We start from the raw sequence: 21,163 nt of genomic DNA, 5'->3' as shown, positions 1-21,163 counted from the left end.
TGTAGGGTGACAGAATACAGTGTTATTTATGGTTTGTCCGATCACAAAGGTCTTTGAACCAGCAGGAACCATTTATTGATTACACTTTCTATACCTCTATGCTGCTTTAATGGACCCGAGTTGTCTCTGTCTTCAGCCTCAGACACCTTGCTGAGCAACTGTATAGTCTGAGGTTTTAGTGTAGGAACCACAGGTAGCTCCAGGTTTGCTCCCCATCATCTACAGCCACTGGAAAATTCTCTCTAGAACATACATCTGAACTTTTATCTGCCTTCATGTGTTTTATTCCTTCCTTTGAAAATATAGTGGAAAAACTGCACTGACAACCCTCTGCAGTCCATCTTTGTGGACCTCAGTGGGAACATACCCGACATTATTGCTTCTGTCTCCAGTGCTTTTCTACTGTAAGTCAGATCCTCTTTTTCTATTGGAATCCCTCATCTGAGCTGAAAGCATGAATCACCTGTCCTGTGTTGTGTGGCAATGTCTGAACTACCCTGCTGTAGAAATGATATGTCAATAATGTTTTCCACTGCAATTTTTTATACAACTGCACAGAAACATAGAAACAGTTTGTATAAGGTGGGATGACCTTTCATGCTCTTTTTTTGTTTCAATGTTCACATTTTGAAAAAATGAATAAGTGACATTAATGCTAAAAAATATCTGTTATCATTTCCACATCCAGTAGATTGGGTCATAAGGAACCAATACGCAAAATAATTGAATTATCCGGGTTTTTTTTTAATGAAGAACTTGCAGAATGCAGAAATAGTTTCAGTATATTCATTTTGACAAGAAAATAAGTATACAATGTGGCCTATAACTCTAATTGAATTTAGTCTAAAATAACAATATAATTAGGAATTATTAGTAGTAGTATCAAACAATAATGTCTACTAAAAAATCCATAGTTTTGACACTGATGTTAGCAGAAATCCTGAAGAACTGCCAGGTCTGGTCTGTATTCCTCCCCTGGGTGGGAGGAATACAGTGGGGCTGATGGAGATAAATCCTTGCCTCAGTAAAAGACAGCCCGAGAAGACATAAACAAACCAGATTTCTATGTACACATATCAGAAAAACAAAACACAGAAACAAAAACTGCAAACCTGAGGATGGGATGTGGTGACACTGCCATGCAAACACAATAACTTTAGATAAATAAATGTGTTAGGTGTTGCACCTTCCCATGACTGTGACAACATCTTACTCCATTATTTATTAGCTGTGCAATCTCATCTACTTCTGGACCCATCAAACATATACATCTGTTCACAAAAAAAATAAAATAATATATATATATATATAATTATTATTATTTTTATTATTATTATTATTATTATTATTATTATTATTAAAGTGCATTGCAAGGCAAGACAAACTATGCCACTGCATGCCAACCAATTACAAGATGTCTCATCCGTCCAAGTTACATGAAAAAATATAACCGATTGTGTAAAGTCTTTTAAAATGTGACATACAGTATTAATCACCACACGAATCCATGAAAATCAGTCACAAAACATCATGCTGTCAAAAAGAGGTCACAGAACAGACGGGTCACTGAATGCGGTATACCACCCAACCTGGCAACTCTCGGAGCTTCTCAGCCAATCAGAATTGAGCTAGATTCGACGCCTGCTCAGCTCAATGCTAGCCAAAACCGATGCTCCGCTTTGTCCACGAAGCCAATTTAACCGCCTAAAAATTTTGCATTTTACACGAAACACAGTCTCACGGCTAGTATTTGTCGACACTGCAAGTGGTGAGCGAGTCTTTGACACTGTAGATGTTCACAAGCCAACGAGAGATATGAGAGATATTTGCTTTCAAAGTTAGCTAATTAACGTTAAAGTGACGTTTCTTTCCTGCTGGCGTTGGCTAAAGTTAGCTAGCTAATTGGCTAACATGAGAAAGCCAAAGCTTTCCTGGTCGGTTATAATTTGTTCCCTGTCAGCCCTGTTTTTTTTACCTGCTTCCTATCATTTAATGTGCAATGTGCTCCACAGAGGCCAGCGTGAGAGATGGGAAGAGAGAAGGACGCCAAAGGAGAAGCAAAAGCAAAGTACAAAGCGACGAAGCTGAAAAGGCTCAGTGACAATGAAAGCGCTGGTACCGGGGGGGACGCGATCATGAACAGGTGAGTCATCTGTGAGAGGGTAAAGATGGATAGAAAATAAATGATTTCCTGACAGGCACAATTTAGCTCGCACTTAATCATTATTCCATCAAGAACAAGTCAAGTGCCATTACCAGGCAAGTTACCTGTGTAACTCCCTGTCGCGATTGCCAAGTTAAAGCAGCTCCCTTAGAAGATATGCTCTGCATGTGACCTGACTGCAGCACATCTGTTCAGCATCAGCACAGGCCGCACATCAAAGCTGGGTTTTGCATGGATCCTGTAAATAGCACTGCCTTTCATGTCTTTGGAATGTGGAGACAAATTAAGTTGGATTAATAATTAATACTTGGTGATAAATCTTATGAGAGTGAGAGCCATATGGCAGTGTGTGTGCTGCCACTGAAGGACCGACATAAAGCAGTGTTGCTGAGAGAATGCTACGCTGGCTGAGCTGTCACGCAGGCCGGTGGCATTGAGTGCATGCATTAATTTCACTGAGTGCAGTGGGTACACCGTCTTCATCTGAATAAATTAATTTACCTTGATATCTGATGCGTTTATTACCATGCATATGTGAGCAGACAAATGAATGTGGAGTGATCTGTCATTGGCTTGTGTAATTGATGAGAACAGGGAGATGAATAGACACCTGTAAGCGGTACTGGCAGTAGAGCAGGCAGCTTTCTGTGACAGCTAGCCTCGTGTTATTTCATGGCACACTGACTGAATCACTGATTAAGGATCAACTTATCCTCATCAGCTTCAAGACTCATGGAACTAATTTTCCTGAGCTTTGAAAGGGCTTCCTGCATGAAATGTTGTACCGCCTCAGTCTGACGTTCAAAATTGTGAGTTGTGAATAAAAAAATGAGCAGAGCTGGGCAATAATTGCAGCTCAGTTTCATGTTACATCAAGCCCTGAAGGGTGAAAAGGTCACACAGAAAAGAAACATGTTCAGAGCTGTAAGGGGCTCCTCTGAGACATTGATTGTCTGATTGGTGGCATTTTCTAGCATTGTCTGACTAGAAAGGTACTTACCAGGCAAAGACATGAGTCTGACATGAGCTTAATATGCTCTCTCCTCAAGCTTGCACTTAAAAGTGCAGCTCAAACTGTCTCTTAGGGGCCTATTCAGTCATGACACAGTAAAACTGAAAGCAGCTTTCTCCTTGCAGTTCCTCTACAGTATTTCTCTAACTGCTCATGTGTCACAAATACCGCATCTCTAACAAGCCTTTCTTTTCATCCCTGCCTGTCTCGACATCCTGATGTGCAGTGCGAAGGCAACTAAATCTGCAGAAAAAACTGACAATGGAAAGTCTCATAAGAAGGTAAATCATTCATTTTCTTCTCTGTACAGCACAGGCTAAAATTTCACCTACTTAGTCTGACCTCAGTTTAGAACATCTCAATGGCAGCCCAGTGTCCTCCTGACCAGGGGAGGGATTGTGATGGTCATGTGAGTCCTTTCATAACACTTGCCCTGTTTGGAATTAGCACGTCAAATACCAGGCTGAGAATTCCAGCTCCTATTACCCAGTGACTCCAGCTCTGGCTGTCATAACTACTATATGTGCAACAGCATGTCCTGGTGGGTCTTACCTTCATGCTATTTGATTCTTTCAGCAGTGGCAGGGTGTATTTACATGCATACCAATACCCAGACCAGTGGAAGTAATTATTTTAACCTGCCATCAAACAAGAAAACACTATTTACTCACCCCAGTAAATTAAATAAACGGAGCAGTAATTTAGATGTTCACTGGACTGGCTTTGAACAAAGAGGATCACATAAAGGCTTGACATGAAATATGAAAAGCAACAGCTGTGTACATGTATGTTCTCACCAGGAGTCCTAGGGGATATGACATGACCTTGTGTGCTTGTATGAATGTTTTTAGACTTCATGCATATGCTTGTTGGTGTAAACTTGAAGTTACGATGCATAGTTTCAAAAGCCTTCTGTATCTATGTCCTCCCCTCAGGTCAAGACATCTAAGACGGAGAGACAAGAGTCAGCCGGCTGTCCAAGGTAGGGATGGATTCATGATACGGGTAGACTGTATCTTATTAAACGCTGTGATAATAACATTGTAAAGCTACAATGGAGCGATTGTGGCAGAAATCTTATCTTCCTCGTCTTTTTTCTCTTCTCCGCTCCTCCCTCCTGAGGTGATGGAAATGAAATTTGTGTTTTGATGATCAAGGGCCCTGGACAGAAGCCATTCCCATTTTATACAATGTGTTAAGTTGTCTCACAGAAAATTAATTTACTCTGCAGTAAAGACAAATATCTGTGCCTTGTCATGGAAGTAATAAATGAGAATGCATGGTTTGAGGAGTTAGATGCTCGGCAGGGTGTTGCCGGGATGGAAGACTTTGGCCGAAGGCCTGCTGTGTCAAATCTGTCTCACAGCAGTGTTTCTACAGAGCCGTTAATGGATTGTTTTCCAGACGCAGACCCAATATGTCGAGTGGTATTTCAAAGGAGATGTCAGTTGGCAAAACTATTTAGCTAAATTCTGCCTTTTTAATGTTTTCTTTAAAGTTGTTTTTTTCCTCCAGTAAGGCTCAGGTGGTAACTGAGCTAGTTGAGAGGGTTTCCTGCAGGGATTAAAGTTAAGGCCGCGTATCAGAGTTGGAGAAAAAACATAAGGCTATTAGAGCCACAGACTGTAAAAGTCAATGGACGCAGTGACCCAACCCCCTCTGTATAGCTTTTTATGGATTTTACTCAGCGGTGCAGTACACCCCCTAAAAAAATGTTTCTACACACTCTCTTTTGTTTTTTATTCCACACAGAGCAGTTGAACTGAACAACTTTGCCACAGCACACTCTAAGGATGGCAAAGTAAACTAAAAAGAGAAACCGGTAGACATTCAAATAAAGGCTTCTCCTACTGTGTATGTGTAATCTCCACAATGGTAGAAGAAGCTCTTCATTGACATGAGTACAGCAGAAACTCTACACATCTTCCATTGCAGACTGAAAACTCACCTGTTCAAACTGTACCTTGGCCCATAAATTATCTTAGCTGATGTACTTGCAAGATTCTTGTAACTCTTGGGTGGTATCCATTTGGCTGAGTAATTCAAAATTATTTGTGAATATAAAAAGAGCTTTGGGTCAAAAGTCGATTGCCTTCTGTTGAGGTTAAGAACACTGATGAATGTAATTGTGACACCTCCAGGCAGACAGCAGGGTTTCAGTCTTTGTCAATTAAATTTGCGTCATCTGTGATGGGTGATGAGGCACAAAGCCTTATGGGATGCAAGGAAACCTATTGGAGCACATTTCACATTTCATCCAGTCCACAAGGGCCCTCAAGCAGACTTTATGCAGACTTCCAGAGTCCGCTTGGACTACAGACTTCACTGGAATTCACCGATTTAATTGGCCACAATTTATTGCAATACAATGCAATGTTACTTGAATCTTGTAAGCTAGAAATAATATTCAACCACATCATAACACAGAAATGTTTAGAAGTATAGACTGTAGAGGTAATGCATATTATTTTTGTAGTCTTTAGGGCTGTCTATCAGTGGCTATAATTGCCTTGCAGTCTCACGCAAACTTGATGTGATGACGATGAACACATAACGGTGTTATGTGTTCATCGTCTAGGTAAAGAAAAGTTCCCACATCATCATTGTTTTACGCCTGAACTCGAGCATGTACAGCATTTGCAGCTGGACCAGCTGGAGTTAGAGACCTGACAACCTGAAAGAAGGCTCATTACTCTCAGTCAGAAGCCATCATACTGTGGAAGTGCAGAGAGAGTGCATTAGGCCCATATAATATATACCAGGTCATTGTTGAAATAGCAGCTTTTAATTGGGATTCAGAAAGTCAGTTTGACAACAATGTTCAAACGAGCTTTACATTTTGTTATGTAAAGAAAAAGAGAACACTGTTTTTTATTAGCAGACTCACACCTAATGTGTTGATTTCTTTATTTGGGCTATTTCCCTACCCGCCACCAATTCCTCGCTCTGCAGGGAAATCCTAGCTTGTAATTGTGCAGTTATTTTTTTTTTATTTCTAATTGCTGTAATCATGTCATTATTATTACGGTTTTGATAATGCTGCTTGATTACCATAATTATATATGATTTCTTGTGGTCAGTGTGTCATCATTGAGGTTGTTTTTTTTTTTTTTCCTCTATTCCACATGGAGGGTAATTTTGTCCTAACTCGGTAGCCAGCAGTGCGGCAGGCAGCACTGAAAAGCGCCATTAAGCTTTTATTCTGCCTTGTTATTATCAGCTTGTTGAGTGGAGGCTAATTCAAAACAGCATCTCAAGTCGGATTTTCTTAGTCAAAATTAAAAAGAAACAGAATACTGAAACTTAAATAAGCTCTGAGAAATTTGTTTTGAAAAATGTCCCTTACCCTTAAGTAGTTTAAGAGGTAATACATTTTAACTTTAAAGCTGCAGCAGCAGTCTTTAGAAAAAATGAAAAGAATTGTAAGTGCATGAGACTACAAAGCAGACTTTTGATTGGAAAAGGAAAAAAAAAAAAAATAACAGTATTAAAATGAGTTCATTCAACTTTATAATGTATAGGGACAATGACTGTCCTCTCTTCTTTTTGTGCTTTAGTGAGTCGGTGAAACAAGAGCCAATGGACGATGACTTTAGTGGAAAGAAGAAGGGGTTGAAAAGGAAAAGAATAAAGGATGAGCCCTTGGAGGGTCCTTCACATTCCACCACTACACCATCGTAAGTCTGACCAGTTGTTTGAGCTGTGGACTCGCTGGAAATTAAATCAATTTTTACATGTAGGCTTATACATATTAATACTAGAGGTTCACAAAATGATTTTGGCATCTGCAACACATGAACTTATTTGTGTATATATATTTAAATTTGGTAGTTAATGAGCTTCCAGCCTTCAAAATTGTGTATTAGTATTCTGTCTGTCTTGTGGTTACCTGCAGCTCAAAGAGAAAAAATAAGCGATATGGGCAGGAAGAAGAAAGTGACAGGGAAGCTGAGAAAAAGAAGTCAAAGAAGAAAACAGAAAAGGTAAACATCTGTCTTTCCCAGGTAATCTGTCTCCCATCAATAACACTCACACTATGTGAAGTTTGCAGCAAATGCAGTTCATGATGGGAGCATTTGAATTCACATCTTAAGTGTTTTTTCTTGGCACAGATGGTAAAGAAAGAGGAAGGAGAGCATCCTGTCTCAAAAAAACCTAAGAGGACAAAAGAGGAGATTGAGGAGGCGAGACAGTTGAAGATCAAAAAGAAGGAGGAGGAGGAGCAGAGTCGCTGGAGATGGTTGGGAAAATGCTGCTTTTTTCATCTTGCATTGTCCGGACCCACCTGCACACACACACACGAACACACACACAATAAACACAAACTACATAGGGAAAGCGGAGAGCAGCAATTTAAACTTTCTCAAATGCATTTACTGACCTTTATTTCTACTCGCCATCATGCTTTCTGTCAGGTGGGAGGAAGAGAAGTATGAAGATGGGGTGAAATGGAAGTTCCTGGAACATAATGGACCCTACTTCCCTCCTGACTACGAGCCTTTGCCAGACAACGTTCACTTCTACTATAATGGTTAGTTGAGCACTGAAGCTGAATATGTCAAAGTGAATGAAACAGGACGTAAAAGAAAAGAGAAGATGGAAAACAATAAAAAAACAACTTAAAAATAAATCAAGTTTAATTTAGAATCAAGTATAGCGATTAAATTGGGGAGGTAGAATTAGTAATAACCAAAATACAACAATAAATAATCAAAAGTAGAAATACAGCACATAGTACATAACACATTGTAACGTGAAGTTGACATACATGTGAATTTAAGTTACATCAAGTAAAAAAGTAAAACAAACATTCCACACATTAATTGAAATAGCACCTTAATGATATTAAAGCCTTTATGATTAAAGGTCCAGTGTGTAGGATTTAGTGGCTCCAGCAGTGAGGTTGCAGATTGCAACAACCCGGTGGCTGCTAAAAACACAAAAAAACTTGGAAGCTCTTCGCCAGAGCCAGTGTTCAGTTTGTCCATTCTGAGATACTGTAGAAACCTGGCAGTGCAAAATAGTGGACTCCACACTGACTAGCCAGCTGTGTGATTGTGTGAAAGGAGCCAGAGGTCAAATGTCTTTTAGTCTTCCCGAATGTGTGCATATGTATCGACGACTGGGCCTGGGTGTAGTTGTGAAGAAGAGGAGTCATCTCCAGCAGGATAGTTGAGCATAAAAATGCATCAAAGCAACATCCGGCCTGTTTTAAGTTCAAGAAAAAGTCTGGACTGTTAAATTGCATTGCTTTCTCCTCACAGTCACAAGACCCCTGCCCTTTTGTATTAATTTGAAAATGTAATAAGATTATAACCACAAAATCAAAAGAAACTGTCTGGTTTGAATTTGGAAGGTCAAGCAAATTTGACTTTACATTATTCAAGCAATTTTTTAAACCAGCGGAGTGCTGCCTTAAACTTTAGAGGCCCAGTGGACAAGGCTGTGTATGAAACTGAAGAGGTCTTGCCATTGTAGAAGCGCACACAAACACAAGACACGCACACACACACATTTGGATCTTCAGGACGCCAAAGGTGTATTGGGTCAAACACTGATTGATGAATGTAATCGTTTTTGCTTTGTTTAGCAGTCCAACGACAACAGAATCCCACAGGGAGTTGGTTTGATCTGTTTATTCCTCTGCTTGAATGTTCTTGTTTGTAGCTCAGTCTTAGTCGTGGAGCTGAGTGTAGATCTTTGTCCTTGTCTCTGAGCAAAACCTCTATAAATCCATGAATTAGTCTGACTGGACTCTAGAGGAGCTGAGGCAGGTGTTATAGCATGTTGGGTTTTGATCTGAGCTTTCAAAGGTGAGTCATCGTTTGTTGGGTTAAAATCTCATGCTTTTGTTTTCTTTGTATGCAGGTAAGAAGGTGAAGCTGAGCCTTGCAGCTGAGGAGGTGGGGTTGTTCTTTGCTCAGATGTTGGACCATGAGTACAGCACCAAGAAAGTGTTCCGGGAGAACTTCTTTAAAGACTGGAGGAAGGTAAAGCAAGCTGACACCTGTAGTTCCCTTTAACCCTAGTACTGAATATGCACTACAAGGAACTTCGGACTGGTAATGAAACACTACAGATGCTTCTATGTGACCTACATAAGCAAATGAGATGCTGGAGTTCTGAGGATGAATTAAGAGGTCTCGCAGCCTGAGGAAAGAAACTGCTCTGTAGTCTGGTGGTACGGTACAGCACCAAGTTTACTTTGTTTCACCATCATCACATTACAGTTATTAATCTTAGCCCTCAGCAAGATATATTACATCATCGCCATCAATCCTGGAAAAACAGTATTAAAAATATGTTGCCTCTTTCTTTTTTTCACTTTCAAAACAAACGAGCTTGCCAGATCAAAGTCTTTACCACAGGATGCGCTGGTGCTCATACTGCTGTGGTCCACAGGGGCCGTCACAATCAACAAAAATAAAAGTTCTGTGTAGCTGCTTTAGAATTGAAATCATGAAATGAGATGAGGTGAATTTAACATTTACATGAAAACGCGCTCTTTAAAATTTCCAATCAAAGATATTCCCATGCCTGACAACAGTTTTGTCAGATCTCTGAATGTGAACATATTCCTTAATGCAGCTAGTATGAATGATGAGCTTTGTCAACTATTGTTAATTTTCTATGTACATGAGTACTTTGTCTTAGTCAAAACTGTAATACAGAGGAATTATGCAGTGTCAGCTTGTCACAATGTCAGCTCCAGAAGCCTTCTCCTGATAACATCCAAAGTACAGTATTAGTTGTCTGTATTCCAGCTTTGTGTTTGAGTGTGTATGACTGCTACCTGCATGCTGGTGTCTATCACGGTGTCCTCTGTGTAGAGCAAACAGCGTGCCAAGCCCCATGGCGTATCATGCAGAATTAATTTTGCGCTGCTTAGTGCTCAATGCACTTGAAAATACGATTTGTGTGAAGGCATTGGTATGCTAATCCATACAAGTAGCTCCCCTGCATATGAACAAATCCAATTAAACTGTTTTATTATAGCCGGAAAAAAACTCTCCTCGCTCCACTGCCCTCAGTGCCCGCCCACTGTCGGGTGTCAGTCTTGCTTAGACACGCAGACTGACTGCGTGTCCATACTGTCAGAGCGACTCTGGAGAGAGTTGTGTGCTGATGTGGAGGTATGGAGGTAGATGAGATGCCAAAGCCATATATTTCTGCTTTTGAACCTTGACTACTCACCTGGACCAGAGCAGTACTCTAAAAAAGCTTGATAGATAAAAGAGTCTTCCTTATATTATGATCTTTATTTTTATTAGATGTGCACTGATTGATTGGTCAGAGACCTGAATCGGACGGTTTTAAGGCGTGACAGGTTACCAGCCGATCAGTGTCAGATATATCCGATTCTGTTCCTGTCAAATTAACACATATGCCACCCGCCCCTTCAAACTGGACTGCCAGCTCGAACTAAGAGACAGAAACAAAATATTGTGTGTTATTTACCTAATTTATGTGCATTACGGCCGTGCTCTCTAACACCTTTCTCCTCTCCTATGCTGCCTGTCTGTGTTTCACTACGGGAGTGGAGTCCACACAGACTCGGAGCGGGGCAGAAACCAGGACGATACTTGAGTTGGATTGACAAGGATTGTTGATGTATATTTCCCAGAGCTGGAAGTGATGTCTTCACATCAGTCTAAAACTCAAAAAGTCGTCATTTACTGTCACAAATCACAAAGTAAAGCAGCAAATCCTTACATTTAAGAAGCTTGCAAATGATTGAAAAATGAGTGAAACATTTCATCGATTATCAAAGTAGTTAGAAAATGATTTTCTTTTAATTGTCTAATCAATGAATGGACTTATCGTTGCAGCTTTATTCACTGGCCTGTTTCTGATGAGCACTGCTGTAAAGATGATTTTATCTCATTAAAAGGGCTGACCTTTAAGAATAGATATCCAAAAAGGAATTTTTTGTCCATACAGGCAGATAATCCCCAAAATGTTGACCTGTAGTCCTGTAGCAATTACTTTCTCGCCCGACAGCAGTAGACCATATTAAAAGTGACTTGGGTCATGATGACATTTTAACACCGGAGACCTCTGAGATGAACCATAAAGCCTCCACTGAATTGCTCTGCAGTGCTGCCCTGTTGGTGACCTCTTTGATGAGGTAACATCTTGTAACTTCTGAAAGTTGACAATTACAGTTGAAACTATGCTGGTCCACTGCTGCCTTCAGTGTACCACTGTGTTAAGACTCTCTAGCCCGCTCAGCAGTTGCCCTCTGAAGCAGAAATGGTCTATACTCTGGCCTTTCATAACGAACCACTTAATTCTTTTTCTGTCTGCTCCGCCTCCATAAAGATGAGTAATGAAAGGAAAGGTCATTCATCTGCTTTGACCACGTTCGTCTAATAAGGTTTTTATGATGCATTATTGTTATAGTGCCTTATTAAATGCTCCCAGTAAATTGAATGACGCAGCATTGTGTGAAGATCCGCTTTCTTCCTTCAGTTCAACTTTTCTCTTGGCACATAAAAGTGTTTGGATGTGCAAACCTCTTGTGATAAATAATGAGGCTGTGAGTTAAAAATGCATTGAAACATCTAATACTTAATAACTTTAAATAAAAAAAAAAGTTATTATTGCCGTCACTGAGGCAATTTAGTTTTTCTGGCATTCCAGGATGGTTGGGCTGCAACTAAATAAATATATATATTTGATTTATTACAACCCGGTCCAGGATAAGCAGCTGAGAATGGATAATTGATTGTTAAGTCTATAAAATGTCAGTTTTCCAGAGGGATTCTTTCTTTTTCTCTTTTTGCTGCTTGATTAATGACTGAAAAAATGTATTGATTATCCAAATTGTTGATTAATTGTTTAATGGACTCATTATTTTATAACTATACTATACGTATATGGCAGCTTTTATGCAGCTATAACTTTAGACGCAAGAAGGGATCGCACTTCAGTATTGAATACTTTGTGGTTGTACTCTGTTTAGGAAATGACCCATGAAGAGAGGTTACTGATTCAAGATCTTGAAAAATGTGACTTTGGAGAGATTCATGCTATGCATAAAGCCAAGGTGGAGGCCAGGAAAAACATGACCAAAGAGGAGAAACTGGTAAGGTTCACACTTTCCTTCCCCTTTGTTGTTTTCATTACTCACGCTACTCCTTTCTGTTATTGTCTAAAGGTCAGTGTGGATGATTTAGTTTGTAGATGGAATAATTCATGGTTTTGTTTTATTTTTCCTTTAGGTTGTGAAAGAGGCCAACCAGAAGATCGTGGAGGAGTACGGCTATTGTCTGCTGGACCACCACAAAGAGCGCATTGGCAACTTTAAGATTGAACCTCCAGGGCTGTTCCGGGGTAGAGGCGAGCATCCCAAACAGGGTATGCTGAAGAAAAGGATCCAACCAGAGGATGTCATCATCAACTGCAGCAAGTGAGCTTGGGGCAAAGAGATCAAACTGCATACAGAGTTGTGTCATCGAGCAGTGACGCATAAGTAAAGGCTGGTCTGATGTAACAATCACCCTAGCTGCTAAAAACCCAGTTGTCACACTCTTGGTGTGACCTTCTCGCTGGATGCACAGCAGAGAAGTCCTCAATGCAGAAAGGGTCAAAAAGCCTTAAATCATTTCATTTCTTTTTGTTGTTATAATGCACAATACTATGTTTGCTAGTTTGACAAAGCGTATCCATATTGACAGACAAGTATTGGTAATACAATGCTATAGATAGTGTGGTGTTCAGATTCTTACAAAGGAAAGGGTTTTCCTCAGGTACCCTGAAAAATATGGTATATTAAAGCAGAACATCAAATCAAGCTTGAGCTTCTATAGAAGGATTTAGCTTGTACTCTAATGCTATTGCTGCACACACACAGATACACACACATGCATTCATTCTTGGTCTCACTCTTCATTGACAGAGAGGGTCGTATCCCCGTACCGCCTGCTGGTCACCACTGGAAGGAGGTTAGACACGACAACACTGTGACATGGCTGGCCAGCTGGACCGAGAACATCCAGGGCTCCATTAAATACATCATGCTCAATGCCAACTCAAAACTCAAGGTACAGGTCAAAAAATGCTCCTACATATGTAACACCGGCACATACAGCATAACCAGTTTAATGCTAAATGATGACTTTTTTAATTTACCTAGTTGTTTTATTGTTAGTGTATTGTCTGTGTTCAGGGACAGGCAGACACCATCTGTTAAATTGATATAACTTTACATCACTCATTTTTGAGTCGACACTTTACCTTTTAAAGGTTGAGTCTTCAGTTAATATTAAGATTTAGCCAACACTGATACAGTACAAGCACCTGAACGTACCACTAGTCTGTGGTTACCATAGCAGCCTCTCTACTTCACTGCTTGCGACAAAAATATAAAGCCTGATTTACGGTATGGCCCTCCACAGCTTTGATGAATGTAACTTAACAGAAATTAGTTGTTGTTGTTTTTTTTTACAAAAAATGCCCACAGGCTGACTATAATGAATGAAAATCTTAATTTCACAGCCTGATTCCATTATTTATCAAGCATATTTTCAATTTGTGTTCCAGACAGGTTCACAGTGCTGTAAAGGGGGTAATCCAGTGTTCTGTGAAGGAAAACAGGCTACTATCTATTTTTCCTGCAACTAATATTCAAAATGTGTGCCAACAGCTGGCTTTTAACAAAAACAACCACAACATTACAACAGTTACAGTAAAAGACACACATTGAACAACAAAGTGCCTTGCATCATTACCAACAATAAAGAATATAAATGCAAATATATATAGAAGCGCAAGTGACGCATACCTCATATCACAGGGCTTTCTTTAGCATTGTCCTGATGGTAACAACTCATATTCACCATAGGGTGTGATGCATCAAAATTTCCAAGACTATATTTAAAACTGAATAATGCTAAAACAGTCTGCTTAACAACTGAGTATAAATAGATATATTTTTGTTAAATAAAAACAGATGGCACTAAAATGTAATCAGCCAAAATGTGCAGTTCAGTTTTTTTTTTTGTAAACGAGACTGAGAGGCAACAGGATGCACAAATCCTTATACACAATTACAAAAAGAAATCACAAGAGGCTTAAACAACTTGTGGCCACTGAATGCTGCTAATCTAAAAAAACAGTTTAACTTGAAAATAAACTTTAGACTTTTAAAGTCTGATGTAGAAACAACAGTTTAAACCCTATTAACACTGGTGTCTTTTCTTTGAATCATCATCTTATTTACTTACACATTCAGAAGTTGTCATCCTGTAGGCAGCCTTGTAGCCCCTAATATTGTTGTCTTTAGACTAAAACTATCATTCTGATATTAGATCTGCATTGTATAACTACAGGCAACTAGCATGCATCCTTGTTTAAAGAATTCAAATGCTTTTCTAAAATATTGAAATTCAATAATTGTTTTCTTGAGAGTAAATGGAAACCCGTGTCAGTGAGGTGTGTTAAAGAAGATGCATGTGTGATGACTCCTTATTCTTTCCCCTTCTTTCACCCTCCTCCATTTGCTCACTCTTCCTCCTTCTTCTTTTCATCCTTCATGTGTAAAGGTTAAGTTATTCCACTGTTTGCTTCTATGAAAGTGTGTGTGTGTGTGTGTGTGTGTGTTCATTGATGCTGGGTTTAATCTTGTCATGGTTGCAATATGCAAACAGCAGGCAAAAATAATTTTGTTATCAAAGTTGTGTCTTTATATTGGTTTTCTACTGTGTTATGTATATAACAGCCTGCATGCATGTTATCATTACCATGCTGTATAATGTTTTGAGGCTTTTCAAGGAAAAGTATTTCTTGTTGTTTTGTTTCATGTTTTCTCCTCCATCCTCTCTATACTGTTTCCCCAATGTTATCTCTCCTTCTCACTGTCTCTTTGCTCACCTTCCTGCTCAAAGAATGGAACATTGAGCAGGAAGAGCTCAGAGTTCCTCTCTTTGTGTACACCCCTCTTTACGTTTTTGTCCTATGAATGCAGGGAGAGAAGGACTGGGAGAAATATGAGGTTGCTCGGAAACTGAAGACGTGCGTGGACGCCATCCGTAACCAGTACATGCAGGATCTGAAATCTAAACAGATGGGAACACGGCAAAGAGCTGTGGCCCTTTACTTCATAGACAAGGTCTGTTTGGAGCCACTGGTCGAAGGAAAACACTAAAATAAAGATGCAGCAATTAGTTGTTTACACGCCAGTACTATAAATACACTGCTGTCAGTTTCACAGATTGTCCTTAGTGATTAGTGAACATATTGGAAATCAATGCAATGTGCCTTGATTGCTTTTTGTCACATAGATGAATGCAAGATGTTTTGCAAGGAGAAAAATGGATTGAATGTAGCCATTTTCTTCCAGTGACCCAAAGCTAATTATCTCATTCTGCGTTGAGTGAAATGATAGATCGAGTGCATGATTGCTTTTGGCTCATGCCAAAGACTATGTCAAAATCGAAATCAGTTTTATTTACTCTGTAGTTTTCCCTATTTTTACTTCATTGTCGTCTGTGTAATAGTCATCTGACTGGCACATGTTTGCTCTGATTGGGAGGAATGGTGGGAAAGTGCTGGGAGAATACGTGCAGATTTTGATGTGTAATTTTGTGTCTTCTGACCCCCCAAAAAAGCTGGCACTGAGGGCTGGTAATGAGAAGGAGGAGGGAGAGACGGCAGACACGGTTGGCTGCTGCTCACTACGCGTTGAGCACATTACCCTCCACGAGCTGCTGGACGGCAGTGAGTGTGTGGTGGAGTTCGACTTCCTGGGTAAAGACTCCATTCGCTACTACAACAAGGTCCCCGTCATCAGGAAGGTAAAGGAACCAAAAACACTTCCAGAAATACACATTCATTCCTGCTTTCATGCATTTGTGTGGACAAGGCAAATCTGTTCATTCTCAGTTGAAGAACTCTGCAAAGAATGAACCTCGGATAGACTGTTCATTGCAATACGTAAATCAGTGTATTTCATTATAATAATCTAGGTTTTGCCCTTTGGGTTTTGGCAGAAGCCCCTGCAGAGAAGGTCACTTGCATACATATCAACATGCACAGAGCCTGAGGCAGGAAGGGAACTGAGAAATGTCCTCGGGGCAAAGTTGTAGATTGGATTCCTGTGGCTGTGCTGGTTTAATTTGTCTGTCTGTAAGAGCTGTTGAATTGCCCCTTCAATCTGCTTCTCCTAGATTATGTGTTCATGTAGGTGAATTCTTCTTCTAAGATTCAGAGCAGTTTGAATACACTACACAAGTGGTATGTAGTAGTAGGGCTGCACAATATGGTAAAAATAATCATACTGTGATTGTTTTCACAGATATTACAATAGTAATATGGTTCAAAATTAGTGGGAATGATTATTTTAGCAGCACAATTTTATGTTCCACTGAGAAAAGGTCATGATGAGTTTGTACCAAACAAACATGGATTCTTACATCTAGAGAACAAGATTTGTTGGCAAGGGCATCTCTGCAGCTCTACAGTACTTCATAATAAAGTTGTTTTGTGGAATATTCAGGGTTTCCCCCCAGAAAACTTGTTAAGCCCGGTGGTAGGGTGGCCCACCAGCGGCCCACCGGTGCCCAAGCGTGTTTTTTTTGTGTCAGGGGCCTGACCCTGACCATTGACTGATGGCAGGGCCCTATAGGTAACAGATTCATTAATGGAGTAGTAGAATTTAGAAGGAGTGACTCCAAGTAAGACCTTGCGGCCCGCCAGGCTTATAATACACTGGGGGAAACCCTGATATTGTACCCTAATCAGAAAATTGCAGCTCCTACAATTTAGATATTCCACTTACCATAATGCAATTTTGATAATACTTTGATCAATTTTTCAGCCCTACTTAGTCATAATATGGAAATCCCAATTTGTTTGCCTTGTATAAGACGTTCAGTATGTAGGAGGTAGCGTTTATGCCACAACTGCTGCAGTTGGTCAAATCTTTGAATTCAGTAAAGTTATTTTCTTTGATCTTATTTTTCTTTGTTTGATAGTGTTGCGTAGATTTGATTTTTTTTCATTGATAGTCTCATGACAGCAGTATATAAACAACCTGTCCTTAAAAACAGGAGTTACTGAAGTTTTAGCAGGCTATTATTACCTTCAAAGGAATTCATTAGAGTGGAACACACAAGGATTAGACAGCCTCATGATTTAAAAAAAGATGCCATGCACTTTCAATCACAAGCCAAACACACCAGAGCACTTTAGTTTAATTTCTAACTGTTTGTGCAGGTAGGTCCATGTCCTCAGGTATTTACAGTTAAAGGTGTATTCCAACCATTTAGCATTGCCCTTCCATAAAGATGATGAACTTTCAAGAGACAACAAAAGGTTAGTTAATTGAAGCAGCAGAGGCAGAGATAACCTAAATTTCAGTCCCTGTTTCGGGTCAAGCTCCAAAAACACTGGATCCTATATTTCCCATTATACAACGCTGTAGCGTCTTTCATTAGACCTGCCCTCTAAAAACATAACCCTTTCAGTTCACACCCAGGCTTTCTGTTAAAACTTAAAAGTCTGAAGTCCAGTCTGCCAGTATTGGTATTTGAAAAGACTTAAGTATTGCAGCTAGGGCTGTACCAAATGTCTTTTTAAGTTTGCTATTGAACTTTTTCAAATGTCATATTTTATGATGTCATCACCCTCAAAATAATTTATAATTGGAAATGTTTGGATCACACTAGTTGGAGACAATCCTTTGCAGCCACCACTTGAAGCTAATCCCAGAATTAGTATAATGCTTATAATATTAGTGTAGCTTAATCCTGATCTGCAAGTGTGCCGAAATACTAAGCTGAAACAGAATGAATAGACATGCAAAAAAATAAAAGGCTGCACAGCATTTGAATGTTGATTTATAACTCACGTTTTGAATGAAGCTTTTGAACTATTTGTTACAGCTTTAATTGCAGCAACACTCGTCAGGTGTTACTTTGTCAACTGTATCAGCATCGTTTTCAGGTCCATATCTTCACGGAGCTTTCGCCACCGTTCAAACGATGACCCAATGTTTATTCGGGTTTGAGCCCTCTTTGTTTCACATCTCCGCTTTGTGTCTGCCTTTTCAGTGACAGACTTGCGTTTTCTTTCAGCCTTTGCCGGTGGGGCAAGCAGAGGCCGCTTGCTGTTGCTCTGCTTTCCCTCCATACCTGAACTGCTCAGGGCCAAACAAACCTCTTGCAAATGCGGAAGTGGGTTGGGACGAGGCGTGACCAGGAGCAGGAGAGTGAGCGAGGGGATTGGATGGAAAAATTGCAGACCATGCGGACCGCATGGCTGCTATTGGTCAATTTCTTTGCAGTTTTGCAGGCGCTAGAGAGAATGGATTTATTTGGTTCCTTTTGCTCTTCACATTGTGTAGGTCGTACTATTGGGCCATAACCACCATCTAAATAATGTTAATAATAATGATCAATCTTTCAATAGACCATAGCTTTAACTTGTGTTCAATCTGTCAAACAGCTGTCATATTTGTGTGTGTGAATGTATGCATATGCAAATTTCCAACCCCTTGTCTGTTGTTAGCCCATGCTATCTCCTATTCCAGAGATATAAAAAGAAATGTTAGCACCTGACAGCCAAAGTGTTTTGTGGTTGTTCTTGGCAGAACATATAATTATTCAAATGAGTGTATTCAAAAGCAACACATTAGCTAGAATTAATTAGTCCCTTGCATATTTTAGCATCCTCAATTCCCAGGGAAATCAGTGAGATTGCTGCAAAATGTCACATGGAATGAAACAGAACAACGATGGAAGGAAGGAATTTCCATTTCTAACATCTGGCGGGGTTTAAAATTATTTAATCTAATACTTAAGGTTATATATTTGGCTCATACATACTAATATGCAATCTTCTGCCGCTGCAAAAAAACCCCAAACTGTGTGCTAAGAACATTGGACACTGCAGGGAACGAATACAACCGTGGCAATGAAGTGGAGCCGCTTTGCATGATATAGACGGCCAGTACTGTATGTCTGATTTAATGGAAAGAAAGTAACATCAGCTGAAAATCCACATGAACACGTGTGTTCTTCCCAGCCATGAACACCCAGGCAATGACTGATCGGCACTTTGGTGTCTGTGTTTATTGTTTGAAAGACAGGCACCCGGTTATTACTCAATTTGAACACCAGTGAGAACACTGAACGACTTTATCAAATAGCCTGGTGTGTGGAGACACCTGCACATGCATAAATGCGTATTGTGTTGGGTTCATTCAGCCTGCTGAGAATGTATTCATTTATTTTCCAAATGGTTATTTTTATTCTTAACACATACACGCAACTAACACATCACTAAACCAATTAGGCGACCTCACTTTGGTGACTCTGCTTCTCTGAGACTTTTAGACAGACACTGATTTACATTTTCATCCCAAAAGCACTTGCACTTTACGTTTCATATTTTCAGTTTTATTTGCCAAGGGGAACAACATTGCCACACACATCAGCCAGTGAATATGTCAGTGTGTTATATAAAGCAACACATCTGTTGCTATTAATTGGTGTCTTGCATATTTTGCAAGTTTATTAGGGGAACAGTGCATCTGTGGTGGCTGGAAATGTCAGATGTAATTGTGCCAGTTTTACTTTTCTGGCTCTGCTCTGAGATAGACAAATTAAGTCAGACTTCAGACACAAACAAACACACACACACGCACGCACGCACACACACACACACACACACACACACACACACACGTTCTTGAGTTTTTGTGAATTATAATGTATTTGTACGTGTGTAACTTCAGCATTTATGGTGTTTCAGACCTAACTTTAAAGAATCACTGTATTTTCTGCTTTTCCATTGAATGCAGTTTCACAGAAAAATATCCAAATTGACCCAGTTGTGTCTAATGTTGGTAGTGACTAGTGACTGATTGGCTTGTTTGCTGTTCCACAGGTCTTACAATACGAATGCATGAATGCCCTAGTAGTCCTAGTTGGGCTGCACAATAATCGTAATTAAGGTTGTTTTTAAGGTATACTGTGGTATGAAAATTGATCGTACCATGTACGTTTGCCTCTCTACGGTATTTAATTCTACTTTATGAGTGTTACTTAGAATGTGTGTGTGAATAATATAATGTGTGTGTGTGTATATATATGTGTGTGTGTGTGTATATATATATATATATATATATGTGTGTGTGTGTGTGTGTGTGTGTATATGTATGTGTGTATATATATTCATTTGTTTTTTACCATAGTGCAGCCCTATCCTCTAGTGAAACATGGTTGTGTTGACATGTGCACAAATTTTCCACCATTATTCCAAATATGACAATATCCAGAATTTTATACAGGTCATATTAACAGCATATTCCATAAAGGCCTTATTCCGAATGTAGCATTTTCCAATTAAGACATGTGGGATATGCTGGTATTATTTGTATTGTAAAAAAATTCCCCGTACATGTATAGAGCGCATTCAGAATATGCTTCTCAATTTGGGTTTTTACGACAGTTTACTACACACAGCCTCTTGCCTGTTTACGGTCCGCTCTGTGTCTTGCCTATCCAAACAGTTTGCGTGGCTGGGGTAGAGATGATGTCCAAAAGCAAAGGCCACATTTCTGGTCTGGTACAGAACACATCTATTTTTAAACATTCTGAAAGAGTTGGGTATCAACAGGTTTGTGAATATTTGGAAATATCACAATGCAGACCTTCGTGTGGTCGAAACAAGTTCATCTAAAATAAATGGAATACTTAAAATAAACTTGTTTTATTGCATCCATACTTTGATGTGATTAACAACATGTTGGGGTGCATTAATTGGATTATCCACTGCTGCATGTAAACAGGAATATTAGTAGTTGATATAAATTTTAATTGCCATGTAAACCACTTAGTAGGCATATTTTCCTTTTTCGGAATTGGGGCAAAGGCCAGAATATTTTGTACATGTAAACGTAGTCACTGCAACACCCCATGTCAACTCCCAATTTCAGTGGTCCGTATTCAAAGTAGGTTGCGTTGGGGTGAGACTTACAAGAT

General features: G+C 39.6%; 1 protein-coding gene across 2 annotated transcripts in view; it reads left to right on the top strand.

Moving 5' to 3' along the window:
- The first annotated feature begins 1,617 nt into the window (after positions 1–1,617).
- LOC311263774 (DNA topoisomerase I, mitochondrial) overlaps positions 1,618–21,163 on the top strand; it is a 30,615-nt gene continuing 11,069 nt past the window's right edge. Inside the window, exons 1-14 of one of the 2 annotated variants that reach the window (XM_084364084.1) lie at positions 1,618–1,768; positions 2,013–2,143; positions 3,403–3,457; positions 4,112–4,158; positions 6,734–6,853; positions 7,072–7,180; positions 7,289–7,416; positions 7,592–7,707; positions 9,045–9,166; positions 12,142–12,264; positions 12,401–12,588; positions 13,078–13,222; positions 15,145–15,288; positions 15,788–15,973. In XM_084364084.1, coding sequence (XP_084220210.1) covers positions 2,028–2,143; positions 3,403–3,457; positions 4,112–4,158; positions 6,734–6,853; positions 7,072–7,180; positions 7,289–7,416; positions 7,592–7,707; positions 9,045–9,166; positions 12,142–12,264; positions 12,401–12,588; positions 13,078–13,222; positions 15,145–15,288; positions 15,788–15,973 — 1,599 coding nt within the window. In that variant the 5' untranslated portion in view covers positions 1,618–1,768; positions 2,013–2,027. The remainder of the gene's footprint in view (positions 1,769–2,012; positions 2,144–3,402; positions 3,458–4,111; positions 4,159–6,733; positions 6,854–7,071; positions 7,181–7,288; positions 7,417–7,591; positions 7,708–9,044; positions 9,167–12,141; positions 12,265–12,400; positions 12,589–13,077; positions 13,223–15,144; positions 15,289–15,787; positions 15,974–21,163) is intronic. The other variant, XM_084364085.1, reaches the window with a different exon arrangement.

This window comes from Pagrus pagrus (genome assembly GCF_965226575.1).
Source record: "Pagrus pagrus genome assembly, chromosome: 10".
Classification (NCBI taxonomy): domain Eukaryota; kingdom Metazoa; phylum Chordata; class Actinopteri; order Spariformes; family Sparidae; genus Pagrus; species Pagrus pagrus.
The sequence above is the reverse complement of the archived record's forward strand: the minus strand, read 5'-3'. Positions and strand labels throughout refer to the sequence as shown.